Below are 22,230 nucleotides of genomic sequence, written 5' to 3'. Positions count from 1 at the left end.
TTTTCTTTTCGTCTGGTAGACAACTTATTTTTCTTTTTTCCTCCGCTGACAGGGCTGTCTCCGTTGGCAGCAATCAGGGTTGCTAGGCAGCACAGGAGCGGCGAGTCGTCACGCAAGGTAACGGCTTGTTACGTAAACCGGAAATGCTCGTAAACGGAGACCTGCGGAGGCCGTCTCGTTTAACAAGGCTCGTTGGCCTTAAAACCGGCCTTAAAATCGGCCTTCATAGGCTATAGCCTTCATAGACCGCGAGACTGCGTCCTACCAAGTGCGTGGTCTCTGAATCAAGACACAGCCACAGAGTCTATGGGCCTATCCGAAAACTTTTTTTTGCATAGGAAATTTCCTTTCCTATCGAGATGAACCGGAAGTACTCGGCGGATAGGTGATCCGAATTCTCCAAATGCTTAGGAAAGGCATAGGAAAGGAGCCTCGATTCATCCTTTAACCCTCCTTTAGCATAGGTTACTCCTGACCAACCTATGCTAAAGGAAAGGAGATAGTGGTATCCCATAATCCTTTACGGCGGCAAGATTTAAAGCAACAGGCCACCGCCGGAGTTTACCGACTCTACACGAATACGAACAAGAGGTAAAACAGAAGAGAGGAGAGGAGAAGAGAGGAAGATTTGACTCGGCTAAAACAAAATACCCCCCCCCCCCCCCCCCCACACACACACACACACACACACACACACACACACACACACACACACACACACACACACACACACACACACACACACACACACACACACAGGCTAAAGATAATAAAGAACTCATAAAAGACCAACATCATAATAGTTATTTTCGTAGCACATAATTTACACCATTATAAAATAAAATACCAACTTCACATTTAATGAAGTTACTGGGGGCAGTTAATTTCAACATCAACACAAGTGTAGCCTCTTTTTATTCCACATGTGAATTGGGATAGGCTATATGGGAGTGATTCTCACTCTGTTGGCGACAACCTGATTAAAATCAATATGAAAAGAACGCATGGATCAAACGAGCGCTTGTTGTGGTCAATTTTCGGAGAATAGGCTATAGTGTAGTTTCACGCTAGTGACTCACGTCAGCAATACTCGCCGTCGCGCAATGACGTCGGTTAGGAAAAGTGGAGTCGAATTCATTTGAAACAGCGCTGTCCTTTCCTATGTTCGATAGGAAGCACCTTTCATCTCTCCTTAACCCCGATGACGTTTAGGGGTTAAGGTATAGGAAAGGAGGCTTATAGGTTAGGAGATTGGACTTTTCGGATAGGCCCTATGTGCTGCATCATGGTTACAAGGAATGGTCATTTAGTACAATGGACCACATTGTTTTCTTGTCATTGTGTGTGAAGTGCCAACAAGGAAGTTTTATAAGCCGCCTGGGCTTCTACCCAACTGAGCACCTGTCAGTTGATAGGCCAGGAGGCGTGGCTGATTTGTAGGCCACAGCCTGGAGGAGGATGTTTTCAACAGTCTATTGATTGCTGCAACATACGGTTTTATATGTCCTCTCAAAACACTTGTTAAGATAAGATCTCGGTACGGTAGAAACAGTATACGCATGTTTCTGAAGTCAGAGGTACTGACCAGTGGTTTTCTCTCAGTATCAAATCATCTATCAGAGAAGTATGCAGAAAGGTGAGTGATGTTATAACTTATTATAATTTTGAATATTAAGGTTTTGTTGTGGAAATGTTTATTACAGTCATAATAATTATTTGTTTATATAGACTAGTGCCATCTTGACTCTAAATATTCGTAAGCTAATCAACAAAAATCCTGACCTTACCTTGATGGTGAAGGTTGTTATGTTCTGAGATACTCAAACTGCGTAAGGAATGTATGTTTTGACTGAGATGGCTCCGGAGAACTATGTCTGTAAGATAACTAACAATATATCTGGCAGAGGAGAATCTTGTACGTAGGCTGGAATGTTTGTGCGTAATTAGATTTCACTATAAGTTCTCTGTATGACCGCCTATCGTTGGTCATTTCACACAATCCCATTGCTGGATTGTTGTCTTGACTCATGTTTGCAAACATTAAAGATCTGTTCTATTTTTGTATTTAAACATTGTGTCATCTGGTATTAATTGCCTAAATTCTCATATTTTAAAGGTTAGTATTTCAATTCCATAACAGTTTATTTAAAGTAAATAAAGTAAATATTTTACAAAGATTGAAGGTCAATTTTCTTAAACAAGGCCTAGCAGATCTAGGTGGTTTGCCTGCAAAGCTCACAATGACAAAGTCACCATCATCATCTTTCTGGCCATCTGAACTCTTGTCAGTGGTGTCGTTACAGTTTTTTTCGATCGCTAAACCATAGTGGGCACAACTGTAGCTCAATGTGCAAAACTATAACTACAGTCTGCACTACCAACAGTCACTGGAGCTGAAAAGTTCACTTCACCTGCAAAACAGGTTCAGTGCAGCAAACACTATGAACCAGCCTCATTGAGATAACACACACTGTCACTCAGAACCTGCTCAGAGTACAAACACTAGCATCAAACCCCAATACACAAATTACAAACTTTTAATCTTTACAGTTTGAATAATATGAGTTATTTCACACACATTACATAATATTTTCTTTGATGAAAGGGTGAAATTCTTTCACATGAAATTGTTTATTTTATAACATACCATTTTTTTTAGGAAAACAAAAAGAAATGAAAAACAGAAGTTTGCTTCAATAGATACACATTCTGTATACTTTATTGAAAACATTTCCAAATGTAGTATTTATCTGTGTAAATATTCTAAAATTGTAATACAGAAATCAATTCCTGTAATGTTGTCATTTACTGTAAGGATGCAACTCTAAGCTGTTTGTTTGCTGGAAAATTCGTATTACAGATGCAACTTTAGATTTTTGCAGATTGGGTTGCACTCTCAACCCTGCCTCACTCAATGAGAGACCATGATTCACAACAGGGTCTATCAGTGTTGCCCTTACTGTATTTCATCAGACATTACAGCTCTATGTCTTCTAGGTCTTCCTCCACACATCCACACTCTCACTGCCACTCTTCTACCTCCAACAACCTCTCTTCCTGGGTCCATTTCCCAAAAAATATATATTTTTGAGCTTTCCCTTTATACTGTATGTATGTTCACTAACAAGTCTAAACAAGACATCTTAGTGTTTGAGTTGAAATTGCAATCCGCAGTGTTTGAAAGGGATTAATTCTGTTTTGAATGTGTGGTTTATAGTTGTGGCAGCAGTGTGTTAGCATTTGAAAAAAGTGCTGGAAATCCACAGTGTTGTGCAGGCTGTGGTTAAGCCATGAGATAGGTGTGTAGAGTTTTGAAGGTTGTGTATAAGCAATGAAAAACGAGCTAAAACGAGCTACAGTTTGGTCCGAATGAACCGCAGCTCTGCATACTGTTGTTAGAGTTTTGCACTTGTCGTTCCAGTTGTGCCCACTGTGGTTTAGCAATCGTAAAAAACTGTAAGTGGAATGGAGATGTCAGTCTCTTCTGAGCTACTGTAGACAATCACTTTCTTTTTGGTGACCAGCGTATACAGCCGTGCCACTGGCACAACTCTCAGAAATGTACTTTGCACTAGTTGCTCTGTGCTTGTGACTGACACCTGACAAATGTGATTCCCCCTCCATTTCTGCCTTTTAAATCAAGGCTCAAAACGATAGTTACGTATGTAACTACGGTTCTATGAGTTCCGGATGACCGCCAGAGGCGGTGCTTATAGCACTGGATATTCCATTGCGCGCATGCGCAGGTCGAGATCTTTATACCAACAAAGTCACCTGTGACACCCGGGTGACTCCGGGAATGTCTATATATTCCGGAAGTCACCAGAGGTTCTGTTCCACTGGATCTTCTCGCGGTGTCTGAGAAGTCTGAGTGACAGAGAACTCTGGCGGTCATCCGGAACTCATAGAACCGTAGTTACATACGTAACTATCGTTCTATTTCGTTCCTACTGACCGCCAGAGGCGGTGCTTATAGCACTGGATGACTTATACCAAAACGGTCACGAAGAGTACTCATCAATTAAGGGCTTGCAGCCATCAACAAGACAGCTGTCATTCCACCGGATGAGGTGCAGCAACATTTACTCTGTAGAGCCGCGCAACGTACATGATGAAGACCATGTAGCCGTGGCGCAAATGTCCTGCCGTGAAATCCGCTTCAAGGCAGCCCATGATGTAGCCATACTCCTGGTAGAGTGGCACTCAACGGCCAAGGCATGGGGAGCCCCTGTGCTCTATATGCATACAAGACCACATCCACAAGTCAGTGGGAGTGTCTCTGTTTGGACAGGGCAGCCCCCTCCCTGCGGCTCCCATAGCAGACAAAAGGGTATTTGTCTTACGCAAGCTGGTTGTTGCCACAACCTATGCCCTAAGCGCCCGCACCGGGCACAGTGGGTCTGACATTCTTTCTGCACCCCCTGGTGAGCCCAGGGGATTGAAAGCAGCCAACTCGATCGATTGGTTTACATGGTGGGGAGACAATCGTTTGGATAGGAAGGATGGAGTTGGCGAGAGCACCACTCCTGACCCTTCTACATGCCAGCGCAAGCACGCCTGGCTTACTGACAAGGCATGGAGTTCACCGACCGATTGCAGTCGCAATGGCAAGGAGGAATGCCGTCTTCATCGACAGCCGCGTCAGGTCTGCCTGACTCAGCGGCCCAAATGGGGGTAGTCCTAAGGCCCTCAGGACTACTTGCAAGTCCCCTGATGGTGCCCTCAGGGGTCACGGTGGCTGAATGAAGCCTCTGGCCTCCCTTCAGAAACTGCCTGACTAGGTAGTGGGACCCTACCGTCTGGTTATCCACCCCTGCATGTGCGGCCGATATCACAGCCACATAGACGCACAGGGTGGGAGCAGCTCTCCTGTTGCCCACACAGACTGCAGAAGTGTGGTATCACTATCACTGAGCAAGTCCATGGGACTTCGCCATGTGCCATGCACCGCTGTGAAAACGGCTTCCACCTGTTTGCATAGCGCCATGTAGTGGAGAGTGCCCCTGAAGTCAGAAAGGTATGGACCTCTGACTGGTCGCAATACGTCACAGTGGGTCCTGGCTACCAGGAGCCCCACGCACAGCTGCAGGCGCCCCGAGTTCGGGTGCCACATGTGTCCGCCTACCTGAGACAGAAGGTCCTGTCTCCCTGGAAGGCACCAAGGCTCTCCTTGAGGAGTTTAGTAACGCTGGGATCCATGGCCTTCCTGGCCAATGTGGAGCCCCCAAACGTAGGCTGTAACTGCAATGCTGGACCCCATCCAGTGTTGTCAGTAACAAAAGAATTGTAGGAATGCATAAAGCAGGCTGACTGGCCAAGCATTAGCCAGAGCATCCTGCCTTAGGGGACTGGTCCTCTCCATCTAGGAGGACCCAGGGGGACAGTGGGTCATCTCTTCGGAAGCAAAGAGATACGCCACTGCCCTGCCATACTTGTCCCAATCATGCCCACCACCTCCGGATGGAGTCTCCACTCCCCGGGGGCGGCCCTTTCTATCGCTGTGTTCCGGACACCTGGAACTTGGACAGCTTAGATAATGATAATTAGATAATGCTGAGGTCAGCATACTTATCAATCGAAGGAAGAGGCTGTACTCCAGCAGCCTCCATTGCATGAAGTGCTGTAGTAGCTGCTGAACGGTAGCTACGCGCTACGGAGAAAGGCAGGCTCGCATGGCCGCCGACTCGAGCACCAGCTGAGCTGTAATGGTGGCAGGGATGCTGCCACACACTGTTTAATATACGCAGAGCCAGGGACGGCCCAACGGAAGAACCCTGACTGGTACACCTTGCCCAGAAATGCAAAGGGGAGGACCACCTGTGACATTGGGCAGTAGGGACTTGAAAGTAGCATCTTTCAGGCTATAACACAACCCAGTCCGCCTGAGCGATAGACTGGAGGACCCCTGCAACACGCAACATGGGGAAAGGAAGAATCGTGAGGCACTGATTCCGCCGTCTTAGCCCAGAACGGGGCGACCCCGCCCCACCTCCTGGTACCTGAGCTTCGGTTGAGTAGAACCTACCGAGCATCGAGTAGCACCCCCAAGGACTCTGGGGGAGGGCGGAGACTGGACGCCGACCTCCTGGCGCCTGAAATGCAGCTGTAGCGCAGTGTTACGGCGCTGTACAGAATGTGCTGAGAAGCACTGGCCCCTTGATTGTCCACCTGAACGTGGTTGAAGCTATTGGCACGGGGTACCACAGAGGTTCCCGGCCTGGAATCAGGCAGAGGTGCACGTCGCAGCGTGCAACTACTGTCTAGCCTGGTCAACCTGAACACTTTGCCCTGGGACCTGAAGAGCAGCTGGCCGAACGTCTGGCCTGGGATCACTGGAGAGAACGGAGGGTCTGTCGACACACCTCCGACTGGGACGACTGCGCCAGCCAACCTTGGCGGCGCGCCACGTCACAGCTGATCAACCTGCCTAGCCCTTTTCTTGTGAAGCGACCTTGGGTACCTTGAAAGGCGCTATATAAATTCAAATTATTATTATTATTAGCTCCCTAAGTCATAATGCAAAGTCTGCAGTGAAGCATCACTGAGGGTCCGTGCTGAGTGACCAGCACCTGACCCCTGTATGGTTTGCGACCGAGCCAGGACTGTGTGAGAAAGCAAATTCCCAGATGGCCCCCACAGGCAGCAATGTCGTAACTCCTAGTAAGGAGGTCGCCTGAAATCCGGCACTGGGGCCGAGGGCAGCGCACATCGGCTCTCAAAGCCTCGTCTGGGGAGACAACCAGGGATGCTATAGCAGGCTCAATCGGAGCTACCCAGTCCGAGCCCTAACTATCAGCATTGCATGGCTGCCAGAGCTCTACTGTCACTAGTGTGATAGGAGAGAGCCCTTAAATCTGGCCAGCATCTACGGAGCCCAGCGGAATAAGGCTCAGAGGGAGGCACACAGAAACGGAGGATTGAGGGCCTGCCGAAAGAAGGCATTCGTGGGTGCAGATGAAACCAGAGCTTCATCTAACCCCATACTTGGCGAGTCACGGACAGACACTGACTTCCTAGCCGAGCTGCCCACCTGTAAGAGACTACAGGACGCAGCTGTGGACAGCATGTCATCCCCCGAGTAGGAAGGATGCACAGCCGCAAGGTTATTCACTGCACTGGTACCATGAACTGGTTGGAGGCTAGTAGAAGAGCCTCTACCTAGCAACCTAAGTGCCTGAGACATGAAACTACCGTTCATGCATGGGTTATCTGACAGCGCTTCCCTCAGGTGCTCAACCCTGAGACCTGCAGGGCACTTGTCATGGCCCTGTATGGAGGTCATGAAGGCGTAAGCTGGCCACTGTTGAGCCAACGAAATATGCGTCTGACTACAAAATATGGGCGCTTGACATAATGGCAACCTTAATTACCCTATCTCAGTAACTAATTAGAAAATAGCAAATTAGTTAGTAGGCTATGCAGCCGGGCTCTAGGCGAGAGCACCGAGCACCGGTGCGCAGCCCAAAATTAACCCCTTGAAGGCGACTCTGCTACCCGCAAGCCGCCTACTGGAGGCAAATTAACGCAGGCTTAGGCAATCGCACCCTAGGCGAGAGCACCCGAGCACGACGCCCCTGCAAAACGATAAATGAAGTACGCAACTGGCCTAGGCGACACAGCACCCAAGCAGCAGTGCAGCAAAGCTAGCAAATACCGCGGCGGCGGCTACTGCCCACGCCGCTCACTGATAATCAAAGTAAGCACCCGGCCCCGGCGAACTCACCACCCGAGCACAGCGCAACAGCTAGCAGAATAAATTAGAACTTACCGTGGCGGCGCTATCCCAGCCGCTCACTGGCAACTAACCAAGTAGCAACTGGCCTAGGCGACACAGCACCCAAGCAGCAGTGCAGCAAAGCTAGCAAAAAGAAATTAGAATTTACCGTGGCGGCGTTAAGCCCAGCCGCTCACTGGCAACTAATCAAGTAGCAACTGGCCTAGGCGACACAGCACCCAAGCAGCAGTGCAGCAAAGCTAGCAAAAAGAAATTAGAATTTACCGTGGCGGCGCTAACCCCAGCCGCTCACTGGCAACTAATCAAGTAGCAACTGGCCTAGGCGACACAGCACCCAAGCAGCAGTGCAGCAAAGCTAGCAAAAAGAAATTAGAACTTACCGTGGCGGCGTTAAGCCCAGCCGCTCACCGGCAACTAATCAAGTAGCAACTGGCCTAGGCGACACAGCACCCAAGCAACAATGCGACCTGTTGTGTAAAACTATGCTGCCCACTGGCGAGCATAATTACAGTAGGCTTTAGGCAATCGAGCTTTAGGCGAGAGCACCCAAGCAACAATGCGACCTGTTGTGTAAAACTATGCTGCCACTGGCGAGCATAATTACAGTAGGCTTTAGGCAATCGAGCTTTAGGCGACACAGCACCCAAGCAACAATGCGACCTGTTGTGTAAAACTATGCTGCCCACTGGCGAGCATAATTACAGTAGGCTTTAGGCAATCGAGCTTTAGGCGACACAGCACCCAAGCAACAATGCGACCTGTTGTGTAAAACTATGCTGCCCACTGGCGAGCATAATTACAGTAGGCTTTAGGCAATCGAGCTTTAGGCGAGAGCACCCAAGCAACAATGCGACCTGTTGTGTAAAACTATGCTGCCACTGGCGAGCATAATTACAGTAGGCTTTAGGCAATCGAGCTTTAGGCGAGAGCACCCAAGCAGCAATGCGACCTGTCTAATAGTACATTGGCAGTGTAACCCTGCCGCCCACTGGCGAGCAAGTTACAGTAGGTTAGGCAATCGAGCTCTGGGCGCTCTCTTAGAGCACCCAAGCAACAACGCGACCTGTCGAGCCAATTAAAATGTGTAATCCGACACAGTTCAATTGAATTTAGTTTACTTAAGACGGGGACAGTGCAAATCAATAAACCACACGGTCATACATGGGTTAAAAAAATGCTAGAATTAGCCAATGCTATTCTCCATCTGCAGTCCCCTGGCAGTGTCAGCGGCTCTTGGTAACCCCAGCCGCCCACTGGAGAGCCAATCAACGAAGGCTATAGGCAATTGAGCCTTAGGCGAGAGCACCCAAGCAATAATGCGCCTTAATAACACAGTGACGGCACGACGTTCACTGTCGAGCAGATTAAGTAGCCTATGCAGTCAGGCTAAGGCGTGAGCTACCGTGCAACACGGCTCTTATAACACAGCAGCACAGACACGACACCCGTGCTGTGCACTAAGCTGCCAACTGGCGCCACACTACAGCAGCCTACACACGAGCAACAGTGTGACAAGGCTAAAATAACGCGGTGAAGGCGATTTAGGAAACTAATTCGTCCACCGGCGACACAGCTCACTACAACAGTGAAAGAGACTTCTGACCGAAGCCGCCCACCTGACGAGCAAATTGAGTAGCCTATCAAGCCGCTCGCTGTCGATTAAATCAAGTAAGCACCGGTCGGGGCGAACGTAGCACCCGATCAACAGTGCAACAATGCTAGAAAGACAATACATTCGAGCATACAATTAGCAACCGGCTTAGCGAAACACACAAGCAACGGTGCGAACGAAGAATAACACGGCGACTGTGAACCCAGCCGCCGCCTGATCTAATCAAAGCAAGGTGGAAAGGTGATATTAGCTTCCGCGGTAGCCCCGGGCTACGCGTAGCCTTCACACTACTCACCCTGACCGGCCGTAGCCAAGTCTAACGAATTGCTGTCGCAGCCCTTGGTGGTCGAAGTCAAATCGAAGCACCAACCCTCAGGGTACGAGCTACTTGCGACAAGCTAGTGGTATATTAGCACACAACAATGTGTGCGACCTGCTCCGCGAGAAAATAGAAGGAACAGAACCTCTGGTGACTTCCGGAATATATAGACATTCCCGGAGTCACCCGGGTGTCACAGGTGACTTTGTTGGTATAAAGATCTCGACCTGCGCATGCGCGCAATGGAATATCCAGTGCTATAAGCACCGCCTCTGGCGGTCAGTAGGAACGAAATAGAACCCATCTGTACACCCTGGTTTTTCCTCCCCATTAACTATCTTACCTCTGCACTACTATCTTTGTTTATATTTGTGGATGTATGGGCTTTGTCTTTTATTTTTGGTATTGTTATTTTACCTTCATTGTTTACCTACTGAATGCACTATATACAGCACTTTGGACAGTGCAAACTGTCATAAATGAGCTTTTATAAATACATTTTACTTACTTACTTACTTATTACTCAGCTAGGCCCTTTGGCACAAATCACCCCAACCCCAGAATTTTGGATAATAGGCATGATGCAGCAGTTTAGGGCTGACATCGTGCCAACTGTATAGACTCAAAATGTAGCATACTAAAGCACTAAAAATGTGTCAAATGTTTTCAAACTTGTCTTGATTGTTCGGACACAATAATCAAAAAACCTTGATCATGGAAATTTTACTTTGAAAGGCAAAAAACTGTTTTTTTTAGCTTAAATGTGCTTTTATCTTATTCCATGTTTCTCCTTTCTTTACAGGATGAGTCAAATGGATGGCTCTTCTTAAATATGTGGTCACATTTTCAATTTCTTCCATGGTTTTCTAGAAACAAGGGGTGGCACAACTTCCCCACCGGCACAACTTAGGCCACTGTCCCCTATAATGAACTTGAACTTATTCGTCTTATAGGTTGTTTTCAGATACGTCATAATGATGACGCAGGATGACGCGCGAATTTCAAGTGGAGGGCAGGAAGTAAAAATTCTACGCTCGTAACAATTGGAGATGGAGGACACGGAGTATGTTAAACACTTAGACAAACCTGCCCGCAGCAAGTATCGTGACAAAATTGCAGCACATATTGGTTATGATCCATATCAATTGAAAAAGGGGAATTTTTCTCGTGATTTATCTTATTTGAAAAATAAAATGATATCGTCTGCGTAAAGTAATATATCAAGTGTATTGTATCCATCATAATTTACACCCAAACGTAAATCTTTTATTTCTTTTGCCAAATTATTAATAAATATGGCAAACAGCGTAGAGGAGAGACAATCACCCTGTTTTACCCCAAGTGGTGTAGGGAACCATCCTGAACGGTATTCATTGACTTTAACGCAGGCTTCTGGATCTTTATACAAAGACTGCATGGCCCAATACAACTTCCCTTTTATCCCTTCTTCTAGCAGGCGGTAAAATAATAAATCTCTGTTGACAAAATCAAAAGCCTTTTGAAAGTCTATAAAACAGGCAAATGATGGTTTATTTCGTATTAGCCTATTCCTAGTCTGGCTTGACCACTTCCGCCAGCGTCTATTAAGCGCTGGCGTCGGCAAACAACGCTACGCCTCCATTGGCTGCTTCCCGGGGTTAGCCCCGCCGTAGATGATTGTGATTGGTTTAAAGAAATAAAAACAGGCCAGCCCAGTTTCCCCCCGAATAGACGGCTCTAAACGGAGTGCTTCCAGACCATACTACTTGCTGTAGTTTGGTCTGGCTTTGCGAGACTAGCCTATTCCTGACTACTGTAGTAACGGAGAATACATGATCCACACAGGCTCGGGCTTTTCTGAAGCCATTCTGCTCCTCAACTAAACAGTCGTTATCTTCCACGTAGGTTGTAAGCCTTCTATTAAGAATTGACGTATACAGTTTGTATGCGGTACTCAAAAGGCTGATTCCACGATAATTTAACGGGACCCTGGGATCATTTTTACTGGATTTCGGTATTGGGCTAATTATCACATAGAGGGGATGAGCCCATTTCCGAAACAGCACTTACACAAAATAAATAACAGTTCTTTAAGCAAAGGGCATTTCAGTAATTAGTTTGTCAGCTCATCAAAACCAGAGGACTTTCCCTCTTTCAGGGCATCAATAGCTTTCTATACCTCTTCCTCATTAATTTCTTCCTCAAGTAGGGTTTCGCCACTTGATAAGTGAGATGTTTCTCTCTCTAACTGGCTTTTGAGAAAACAAATTTCATTAAAGAAAACAGAATCAAAACCGTCTACTTCTTGGTTCCCAGAATACAATTCTGAAAAACACTTTTCCCATTCTTGTAATACAAGTGAGATATCTGAGGTTAATCGGCCCTTATCGTCATATACCTGTAAGGGAATACTGCTATGTCTTTTTGGCCCAAGTTTGTTAAAGGATTACTTCACCGATACAGAACCTGCTTTCTATCATTATAAAATGGCTATTGTAATATAAGGAAAGAGGTTTGTCTTGACTCAGTCTTCCCTTGGCCCAGCTGTCCTGATATTCCACACCCCACACACTCCAATGGATGACGTATTTTGCGTCATCCATTGGAACGTGGTTTGCGTGCCAGAGGGCCCGAGGACTACAGGCCTTTAGTTCCGCACATTTTTATGCCCACCAATAAGGAATGAGGGGGGCGGGAGCTCACGGACGAGATGTAAACACAACGTCCGCCATGTTTCTCCCCCGCTTAGAGAAGCCGACTCCCGAGAAACTCCGACCATGATGGCACAAGGACATTTTCCATTTGTAACGCCTGAAGGGGATTTTTAATGTTAACTGCAGTGAACGGACATTCGTGTCTACCTGTATAAACCGGATTACAGCGAGGAATAGAGGTGTTAGTCGTAAGGAGGAAGAGGAGAAGCTAGCTGTAGCTACACTAGCAGCTGCTCCAGCCGCTGTGCCTGGTGTGTTCCCTGCGTTCACTGTTAGAAACGTCACCGTAGCTTTGCAGCAATTATGGACAGAGGGACCCTGGAGACATATTTCAGTATTGACACGGTGAACTGGAGGCGCCAGCCACAGGCCGCGGGGAGAGACGGACGTCAACCACAACACAGTAAGTTTTTATTTTTACTCATTCTCCGCCACACATCTTGCATTTGCGCCTGCCTTTCTTTTTTCCCCTGGCGCTTGTGTTAGCAGATCAGAGCAGCTACACAGCGCTTCATTAATGGGAATTATCAAAGAAAAACTCATGTAACAGGCTGGTAAAAGCAGCGCTGCAGCAGTGAGACACTGACTGTGTGTGTGTGTGTGTGTGGGGGGGGGTGGGAATGCGAGCTAGATACACTGCACATACGTAGGATGTGACCCGGGCGTAAACACAGCACAAGTGTTATATCTTATTATTAAAGTTTTGAATCATGTTCTAAAATGTCTTATTGGCACTGCGTTTTCCTGTGGTTGGTAACATGGGCAGCAAAGCCAACATGAAGTAACCTTGCAGTTCTTTTTCATGTATGCGAGCTACTGCAGGCTAAAATGAGCTTGTCTTACTAATGTTTTGCTCAATGTTTTATAGACAATATCGCCGATTCATGCAGTTTCCTGGCGTGAATCATGCAAAGAGAGAGACCCAGCACCTGACCATGCACGTGATGAGCAGTACCGTGGCTATCAAGAAACAAGATCGAGCAGCTGTGACCAGAACCAACACACTACACATTTTACTTTTATAAATAGTTGTTCATATTTTTGCGATTAAAACTTTGAACTCAAGTTGGTTGATGTGGTTTGTCTACTAACCAGAATGCTGTTCAACTGGAGTACTATTAGAGAAATACAAATTTCTACTGGGGAAAAAGGTTGAGGACAATCTTCAGATGCTGAGCTACTGTATTCAATAAATAAGCAAATGTTTTTTTATGCTATCAATATAGAAATGTGACCTGAAGTACTTCATTTTAATATATTCTGGCTAGCTTTGGAAGCAACACTGATAGCTTAGTTATTTTTCTGGTTTATCTGTGTTTTTTCCTGTGATCCTGTCAGTATGATGAACCTACCTTGCATCCTTGTGATTTTATAACATTTACCTCATAGATTGTAGATTAAAAACAATATGACATACAGTAATCTGTGCATCAAAATCAGTTACTATTGTTCAGCCTCCAACCAGCAAGTCTATGGTGAACATGGGTGTAGACCTTATAGGTCCATGGTGTAGACAGGAGCCCAAGGTAAGGTACAACAACATAAGATATTTTATTGTTTACAAAGCAAAATCTTGTGGCAAATCAATGCTATAGAAACCAGGTAACACACAATGAGACAATTCTTAAAAGTAAAACGTCCAATATACGAACATGATAAAGATAAGATATAAAGGATGAGCTATGAACAAAACATTTTACAATAGGTCTAGAGGTGTGAGGACATAGTATTAGTATTGCTGCTGAATTTGATGTAGGGGGCTGTTATCCTCTCTGTGAAGCTCACTGCAGCCTCTTTGATGTGGGCACTGGTTGCAGTTGAGTGGGAGACAGCCATTGATCAACTTTAAACCCCACTATCAAAGCTGACATGGAGGGTGTAGACATCGGATTCTGAAAGTTCACCATAAAATACAACAGTTAGGACCATAAGTGAAACATAGCGGATGAAAACTTTTTTCTTTAGTTGCTTTACAAACACACAAACGGTTGTTACATTAGTTTGTTTCTGAAACAGTTTAGCAAGAGACTACAAGGGAAATGTGGGCGGGGGCCTATGAGGACTGCGAGCGCAGTGCATTGTGGTAGTAGTAGGATTTCTGACTTTAGAGCTAGAGACAGCCAGAGAGACCATAAAAACACTCTTTTTGCCTTTTCTCAGGCTAGGATGAACCGATTTCTAAAATTTTTGCACATTTATACTATATAGGAGCATAGAGTTCAATACACCTTCATGTTTCTACCGGGGGAATAATCCTTTAATCTGGTCCCAGAAACATTGAGGATTAGAGGTGTGCATTTCCTCCAAATGCAAAATATAACCCTTATTGTACTGTCTTTTAAAGTATCGCAAACGTTTGTCAAACAAACTGTAATAAACATTTCCATAACAATACCCCTCTATTCCCTGTAAGCTCCCTACCTGAAGGAGTCACAGTATTTGGTGAATGGCAATATGTTGTGGGTAACCACACATAATATTTTATGCATTCAGTACTTTTATTGTTTCTTGTTCATTGACAAAGTCTAAAACGTTGCATGACTTCAGCTACCATGACATCATGCAGAAGAGTCCTGCTTCTCTTCGGATTTGTGGGATTAATGGTGTCGTTATACCAATGGAACATGTCACAAGAAAAGAAAGGTACAGTCTGTGTGTGTGTGTGTGTGTGTGTGTGTGTGTGTGTGTGTGTGTGTGTGTGTGTGTGTGTGTGTGTGTGTGTGTGTGTGTGTGTGTGTGTGTGTGTGTGTGTGTGTGTGTGTGTGTGTGTGTGTGTGTGTGTGTGTGTGTGTGTGTGTGTGTGTGTGTGTGTGTGTGTGTGTGTGTGTGTGTGTGTGTGTGTGTGTGTGTGTGTGTGTGTGTGTGTGTGTGTGTGTGTGTGTGTGTGTGTGTGTGTGTGTGTGTGTGTGTGTGTGTGTGTGTGTGTGTGTGTGTTGTTTCCACTGTGTATCCTGGTCCTGGTTAGAAAGGTTCCGTTCAGACCAGGGGTGTCCAAACTTTTTTCACTGAGGGCCACATACAGAAAAATCTACGAAGGGCCGGGCCACTTTGCAAAAATAACACATTTATCAGGACATGTAGCTGCTCTGATGTTAAGTTTCATAGTGTCTTCGTAAATTGTAATCCTTCTTCACGGCAACACTTTACTTGCACATTAAAAAGATACATCCCCCGTCTTGTTAAATGCCATTGATACACCCAGTGTTTTCTGCTTTTACGTCTAATGTCCAGCTTGGTGAAAATAGTAGCCAGCTGAGATCCCGCCCCTCAAAGGAGTGTCCGGGGGTATGCCCCCCCGGGAGATTTTTTTCTACGTTTTTAAAGTGAAATGCATGAATCTGGTGCACTTTAAGAGGGAAATTAAGAGGCTAAAGCTGAAGAATTTTGTATAAAAAAATGTAAACACTGTGTCAGATGAATTAGAAGCTATTGGAGAAGGACACATGGATTTTCCATAATAATATTAATTTAAATTAAAATATTATGCAGGGTCCTCTGGGATGGCCTTGGTGCTCTTTTTCTTTTATGGGACATATTTCTCTGTAATATAATGAGTACATTTAGATTATTTAAAAATTAAAAGGGCCATATTACATTATATTTTTTAAATGTGCCAAGGGCCAATCAATCAGTTTTGACACTCTTGCACTAGTGGGTTAACTAAGAAATGCAAAAAAAAAAAAAAAAACATTTTTTGACACATTCCATTTATTTACCTAAGTGGGGCTTTCAATAAGGACAATAGCCTCTGGCTTTCAAACCTGTCTGTCTTCTCCTCCAGCGATAAAACATCCTGAAGCAATATCATTTTAGCATGAATCATTTCACACACACAATGATGACGACACACGTTCTTATTCTTCTTATCACAGCTAGGATCCATCAGCGGCAGGAAGCCAGAAAGCAACTGCTAAGAGAAGTGTGTGATGTTGATGGAGAGGAGAAGCGCATATTAGAAGACATGAAGATAAATGAGCTGTCCCATCTGATTGTAGACGACAAGCACGGCATCATCTACTGTTACATTCCCAAGGTGATACAGACATCAACACACATAGCACACACAGTCAGAGGCGGGCACAGGGGGGTTCAGAGTGACTAAGTGGCCTTTTTTTTTAAAATCTTTGTACAAACCAGTGTATTTAAACTGTTGGCTAATGGAGCTTCCCCACTTGCCCTATCATTTGAGCAACCCTTTGGTGGAACCTTAGAGCACAAGTTAAGTAATTTTGGTTTTACCATAGGGTATCTAGTAACTGCGCATGAGCCCCACCCCCTACCTTTATTTTCATCTGAAGAGCCGCCAGGAAACACAGGACACAATGTGGATCATGCAAGCCCGCCAACACCAATAGCTGACCCTGAAATGTCTGGTCAATCATTAGTGATTGACTGTACTCACCTGGACCTATTTTATTCACAGAGGATTTATGATGAGTTATTTTTTATTTTGTTCTTCCTTATGTCATGCCCTATTCTCTTCATTTCATCAGTTCTGTTTCCACAGCATTTACTTTCTGATAGAGACTGTCACATATCGCGTTTCTTGGAATAATATACATTTTCTTTGCTCAACAATGCATATCTTTGCCTTTTCCGATAACACTTCTAATTCTATAGCATTATATTTCTCTTTTTTGCTCTTGCTGTCACTCTGCTCTATGTCCAAACATGGAAACCAGTAACAAACGCAAACCATCTTCAAATCTACTACCTCTAACCTGTTGTCATTTGCGCTGTTACTAGTTGATCACAAGCACAACCACACAAACCAAACATGCAATTTTTTTAGAATGCTCACGTAATTTAGCACGCTATTTTTTGTACCTTAGATCAACCCCTAAGACTTATTCTTATGTACAGGTGGCGTGTACCAACTGGAAGAGGGTTATGTATGTCCTGAACCAGAGCAAACCATCTGACGACCTAATCTCCATACCTAGAGACTTGGTCCACAACCCTAAATTGTTCCCTCGCCTAATCGATTCCCCGATACCAGAGATGAAGGTCAGTTCACAAAATGTTCAGAGGTTTCCTTAAAGTTTAAACGATAAAGCATGTGAGATAGTTAGTCCCATGAGCATTTGAATCAAGCAGAAGAGTGTTAGTGTGACAGAGGGTTGATGTAAACTGATTTGTTGATTACAGGCAAAGCTGAAGCATTACACCAAGTTCCTGTTTGTCCGGGACCCGTTTGTCCGTCTCATTTCGGCCTACCGAGACAAGTTCCAGAAGCACAATAAGGATTTCTACAAAACCTATGCCCAGGACATTCTGCGCCTATATGCCAACCAGCCTACTCCACCTCAGTCAGTGGATGAGGCGTATGCATCCGGCATACGCCCCTCATTTTATAACTTCATTCAGTACCTGCTGGACCCAATGACGGAGAGAAGGTGGCCCTTTGACGAGCACTGGAGGCAGATGCATCGCCTGTGCCATCCCTGTCTCATAAAGTAAGGCCATTTCTTGTAGGAAGTGCTGCAGCTATAGAGGTCATGTACTGGCAAAGTGGAACAAGATTTGAAACAATACACCAAAAAATATAACCACTGGGAGGAAAACGTTAAATAAATAAATAATAATTATAAATGTTTTTTATGACCTCAATATTTTTAAAATATCAGTTGCTAGGTGTCTTGTATTAATAATCATCAAAGTTATTTCAATCTCTAACTACATTGAAAGCTATATCAGGTCATCTGGGCGGGTCCTTCCAGAATGCACATACAATGTTTTGGCAGTTGATTTTTATTTTAAATAAAAAAAATTGTAGGATAATTTTTCCAAGTCACTGGTTGCGTTCCGAATCGCATACTTTCTACTATATAGTATGTAGAAAAAAGATTTAGGATGTCCCGATTCTTATGGCCAGATTTAGGATGGTTAGAAGTACCCGGATGTCCTACTTCATGCGGCCAAGATTGTTAGTGTTGAAAAGTGCATCCTATTTGGGCGATTCTGACCCACAATCCAATGCGCACGTGAAGTGACGTAACATCGACGAAGCCTCCATATGAAAACAAACGGGGATGCGACGGATATAAAAGCAAGAGGCAAGATCAAGGCGCAATGTTATGATGAAATAAGAGAGTAAAGTATGTCCCAATAGTATGCCTACTGCATCCTAACTAGATTATTTTTATCGTCGGATGTAGTATGTAGAATAGAAAAAAGTAAGAGTATGCGATTCGGAACGCAACCACTGTTTTCCTCTTCTGAAAAATGGCATCGAAATAAGTTAAAATTCTTCCTTTTATTGCTAAAATGTGACGCTAACAAATGAATGGAATGTAAATAGAGAACCAGTCTTTTTGACCTATAGTTTAATGTTGCTTGTTGTACTCTCAGGTATGACTATGTTGGCCATCAGGAGACTCTACAGGAGGACGCTGAGCAGCTACTGAAGATCCTAAATCTGGAGGGCGACATTAGGTTCCCTCCTTCCTATGAAAACATGACTGCACATGATTCTGTATTGGACTGGTTCAGAACAGTGCCCCTAGAGGACAGGAGGAAGCTGTACGAGCTGTATGAGGAGGACTTCAGGCTCTTTGGCTACAGGAGGCCTGATGAATTGCTCGATGGTGAGACGATGTCAGGATTTTGGGGCTAAGAAACCACATTTTCCTTTTGATAAGGAAATATTTGACTTATTGGCTTTGTTACATTAGGAGCTCTGTTGCTTGATGAATGGCTTGATTTACCACCACAATTCCGTAAAAGTTGGTACGTTATGTAAAACGTATCAGTGATTCTTGAGAAGTGGGACAAAAGGCCGTCTTCCAATATTATCTGCTGTTATGTTTAAAAGTAAAAATATTTAAAATTGGAGATTTTATTAGGGATTAAGAATAGAATGCCTGGAGCACAATTTTCCCCTTAAATGTACTTGTTATCTACTCACGATGTCCAAAACAGTGTGTCAACAGAGAGGGGTTCAATCATTCATATGCAATAAAACCTATTAAAAATGTACTTTAATGATTAAAAAGAGCTTTTGTCATCAAAAGCAACACTAAATAATCTATCATATCAATCTCCCCACACAAAGAAGACTGTCTAAAGGAAACTTAAAGTAAAACAAATAGCTATCTTCCAGGGTACTGCAGTACATTGTACAGATGTGCCACCTTTGTAATATGTCATACAAACGCATTGAGTCTGATTCTGAATGTTATCAATATGTGGAACAGTCTATCTGGGCAGGCAACATTCCAACCACAGTCAGTTGCATTACGACAGTATACTGCATCAGAGGTGGGCAGAGTAGCCAAAAAATGTACTCAAGTAAAAGTAAGTTACTTTAAGATTATAATTACTCAAGTAGAAGTAAAAGTACTCATAAAAATTATTACTCGAGTAAGAGTAAAAAAGTATGCAGTGAAAAGACTACTCAAGTACTCAAGAGTACAAGTAGGCCTACTGAATTACTCCGGATTTATTTTTGAAATATACAGAGCAACACAAACGGTACAGAATAGACACGAACATAATATAAAACAGCAATGTTCAAATAAAGATATGTTAAATAACATAATTTTAAATAAAACAATAAATAAGGTATTTAAAAATCAAATGAATAACTGTGGTAGATTTGAATGGTATTCATCAAGAGTGCTGAGCAGATAGACTCTAAAGGTTAACGTCAGATCCCTAGATGGACGTGTGTTTGACTTGGTGTTGCACAAGCAATGAAACGATATGTCTATTTGCAGATATTAAGACACATGATACCCCACACACACAGATATAAACGGGTCCTGTAACTAGCAACTTCAGTGCCATTGCGGCCTCAGCCTGCTGCTACTATGCTACCATGAAATCCTATGTCTGATGTCTGATGGAAATCTCCTGAAATAAACCTCTTGAAACACAATGATGATTGTCCTGGCCCCACCCTTTGTCTTGGTCGCAACGGGGGATTCGGCTACCACATTTGGCGTCACGATAACGGATATAACAGGGACATGATGAGAGACTACCTGTACACTTCGGGACACATCTGTTGGAATGAGATCAGATGGACTGTTGCTGTTGAAAAGTGCTTGTCTGTTCCAGTATCTAAAAATAACTGAGAACTGCTACGGGAGATAATGTGTAAACGGCTGATAGTGCTCTGTGCCAAGTTCAAGGTCACGGCGTGAGCGTCCGGTCTGGGGGACTACACACAGAGGCTCCATTATGGCCAGGTATCACTGTTATAACAAAGAAACCGTGTGCAAGTTTTATTGACTAAGACTTTGGGAAAAAGGCTGGACTGGATTCGAGCTTGTTACGTCGCTCTGTGCTTTATGTACGCTAAGAAAATGAGGAAAAAGACTGGAAACCAACGTCTGTCATCAAGAATGCTGACGGCTCGGGTTACTGCTCCCGCGCAGTCACAAGTGTATGGCGCTGATCATGCTGATAGTGGAGAAGGCCACACGCATACCAACCGCATACCAGCTTGGACTTTCCTGGGCCGCTGGCCACGAAAATTCCACGTCTGGCGGAGTCTGCCAATTATGTAATGGAGGAGCCATCCTCTGTGCCAAAGTTGGATGGACTACATTTCCCATGCAAGCTGATCACGTTTCGAAATATCTGAACTTGAGACTCGGCTGCAGAGGGCTCTCGCACCCTATTCTCATTTTATCTTCGTTCAGTGTTTTAAGCTGTTGCTTGTTGGTCCCATTCATATGTAGTTTGCTGCAGTAATGTGTTGCACCTATGCATTGTCTTCTACATTACTCATAAAGAGTGTTTTTGTGTTTTGTTGGAGGTTTCTGTTAGGCCATTCAAATATGTATGGTTACATCTGATTTTGGTAGAAGTATTTACTTCTAAATGGAGGAATGTGGTAGATTTGAATGGTATTCATCAAGAGTGCTGAGCAGATAGACTCTAAAGGTTAACGTCAGATCCCTAGATGGACGTGTGTTTGACTTGGTGTTGCACAAGCAATGAAACGATATGTCTATTTGCAGATATTAAGACACATGATACCCCACACACACAGATATAAACGGGTCCTGTAACTAGCAACTTCAGTGCCATTGCGGCCTCAGCCTGCTGCTACTATGCTACCATGAAATCCTATGTCTGATGTCTGATGGAAATCTCCTGAAATAAACCTCTTGAAACACAATGATGATTGTCCTGGCCCCACCCTTTGTCTTGGTCGCAACGGGGGATTCGGCTACCACACAACCCTTGAACTCAAACAATAATAAATTAATTATCTGCCAAATTAAATACTGTGAATAAGTGACTTATAGCAACTGTGCTCGCAAAAGGCTAAAACCTTTAGCTTACAATGCTACAGAACCAGGATGAGGATTCTACATCCGCTACCAGTCCGCTACGCTTGCCGCCCGTTGCCGCCCCCTGTTTCTTGATAGGTCGATGGCGCCGCCACGTCATACACTTGGGCGTGACAGGGCTTACATGAAAGCAATATGGCAGCTTCCTTGTTGCTTCTCTGCGCCTGAGCAGCTTTCATAGGAATGAATGGGCGCCATTTTTCAATACGGTGTCCATTTCTTTATATGTCCATGGAAATAGCTCTCGCATGTAATAAATAAAATATATAAAAAAATAAGGTAACAGTCGTCACATAGCCAAATGGAACGGCGTAAAAGTACCTTTCTTTTTTCAAATATTTACTCAAGTAAAAGTAAAAGTATGTTGCAATAAAACTACTCCTAAAATTACAATTTATTCAAAAAGTTACTCAAGTATTTGTAACGGAGTAAATGTAGCGCGTTACGACCCACCTCTGCTGTACATACTGTAAGTCAACCTGTGTTCCATTGGCACCAGGTTTAACATTTGGCAAAACTGAATGCTGCCCCCTAGTGTTCATTGTAAAGAATGCATTTTCCCTGAA

At 44.4% G+C, this 22,230-nt stretch overlaps 1 protein-coding gene across 1 annotated transcript; it reads left to right on the top strand.

Moving 5' to 3' along the window:
* Positions 1-1,503: 1,503 nt before the first annotated feature.
* LOC307269444 (carbohydrate sulfotransferase 12-like) lies at positions 1,504-18,975 on the top strand (the record flags this gene model as incomplete). Its single annotated transcript, XM_080052412.1, has 6 exons — positions 1,504-1,636; positions 14,907-15,002; positions 16,232-16,392; positions 17,223-17,366; positions 17,508-17,815; positions 18,711-18,975. Exons 1-6 carry the CDS (start codon positions 1,627-1,629, stop codon positions 18,973-18,975), a joined length of 984 nt encoding a protein of 327 aa, XP_079908538.1. The 5' UTR covers positions 1,504-1,626.
* Positions 18,976-22,230: the final 3,255 nt, after the last annotated feature.

This window comes from Ammodytes marinus (genome assembly GCF_949987685.1).
Source record: "Ammodytes marinus genome assembly, chromosome: 23".
In the NCBI taxonomy this organism is placed as follows: Eukaryota; Metazoa; Chordata; class Actinopteri; order Uranoscopiformes; family Ammodytidae; genus Ammodytes; species Ammodytes marinus.
The sequence above is the reverse complement of the archived record's forward strand: the minus strand, read 5'-3'. Positions and strand labels throughout refer to the sequence as shown.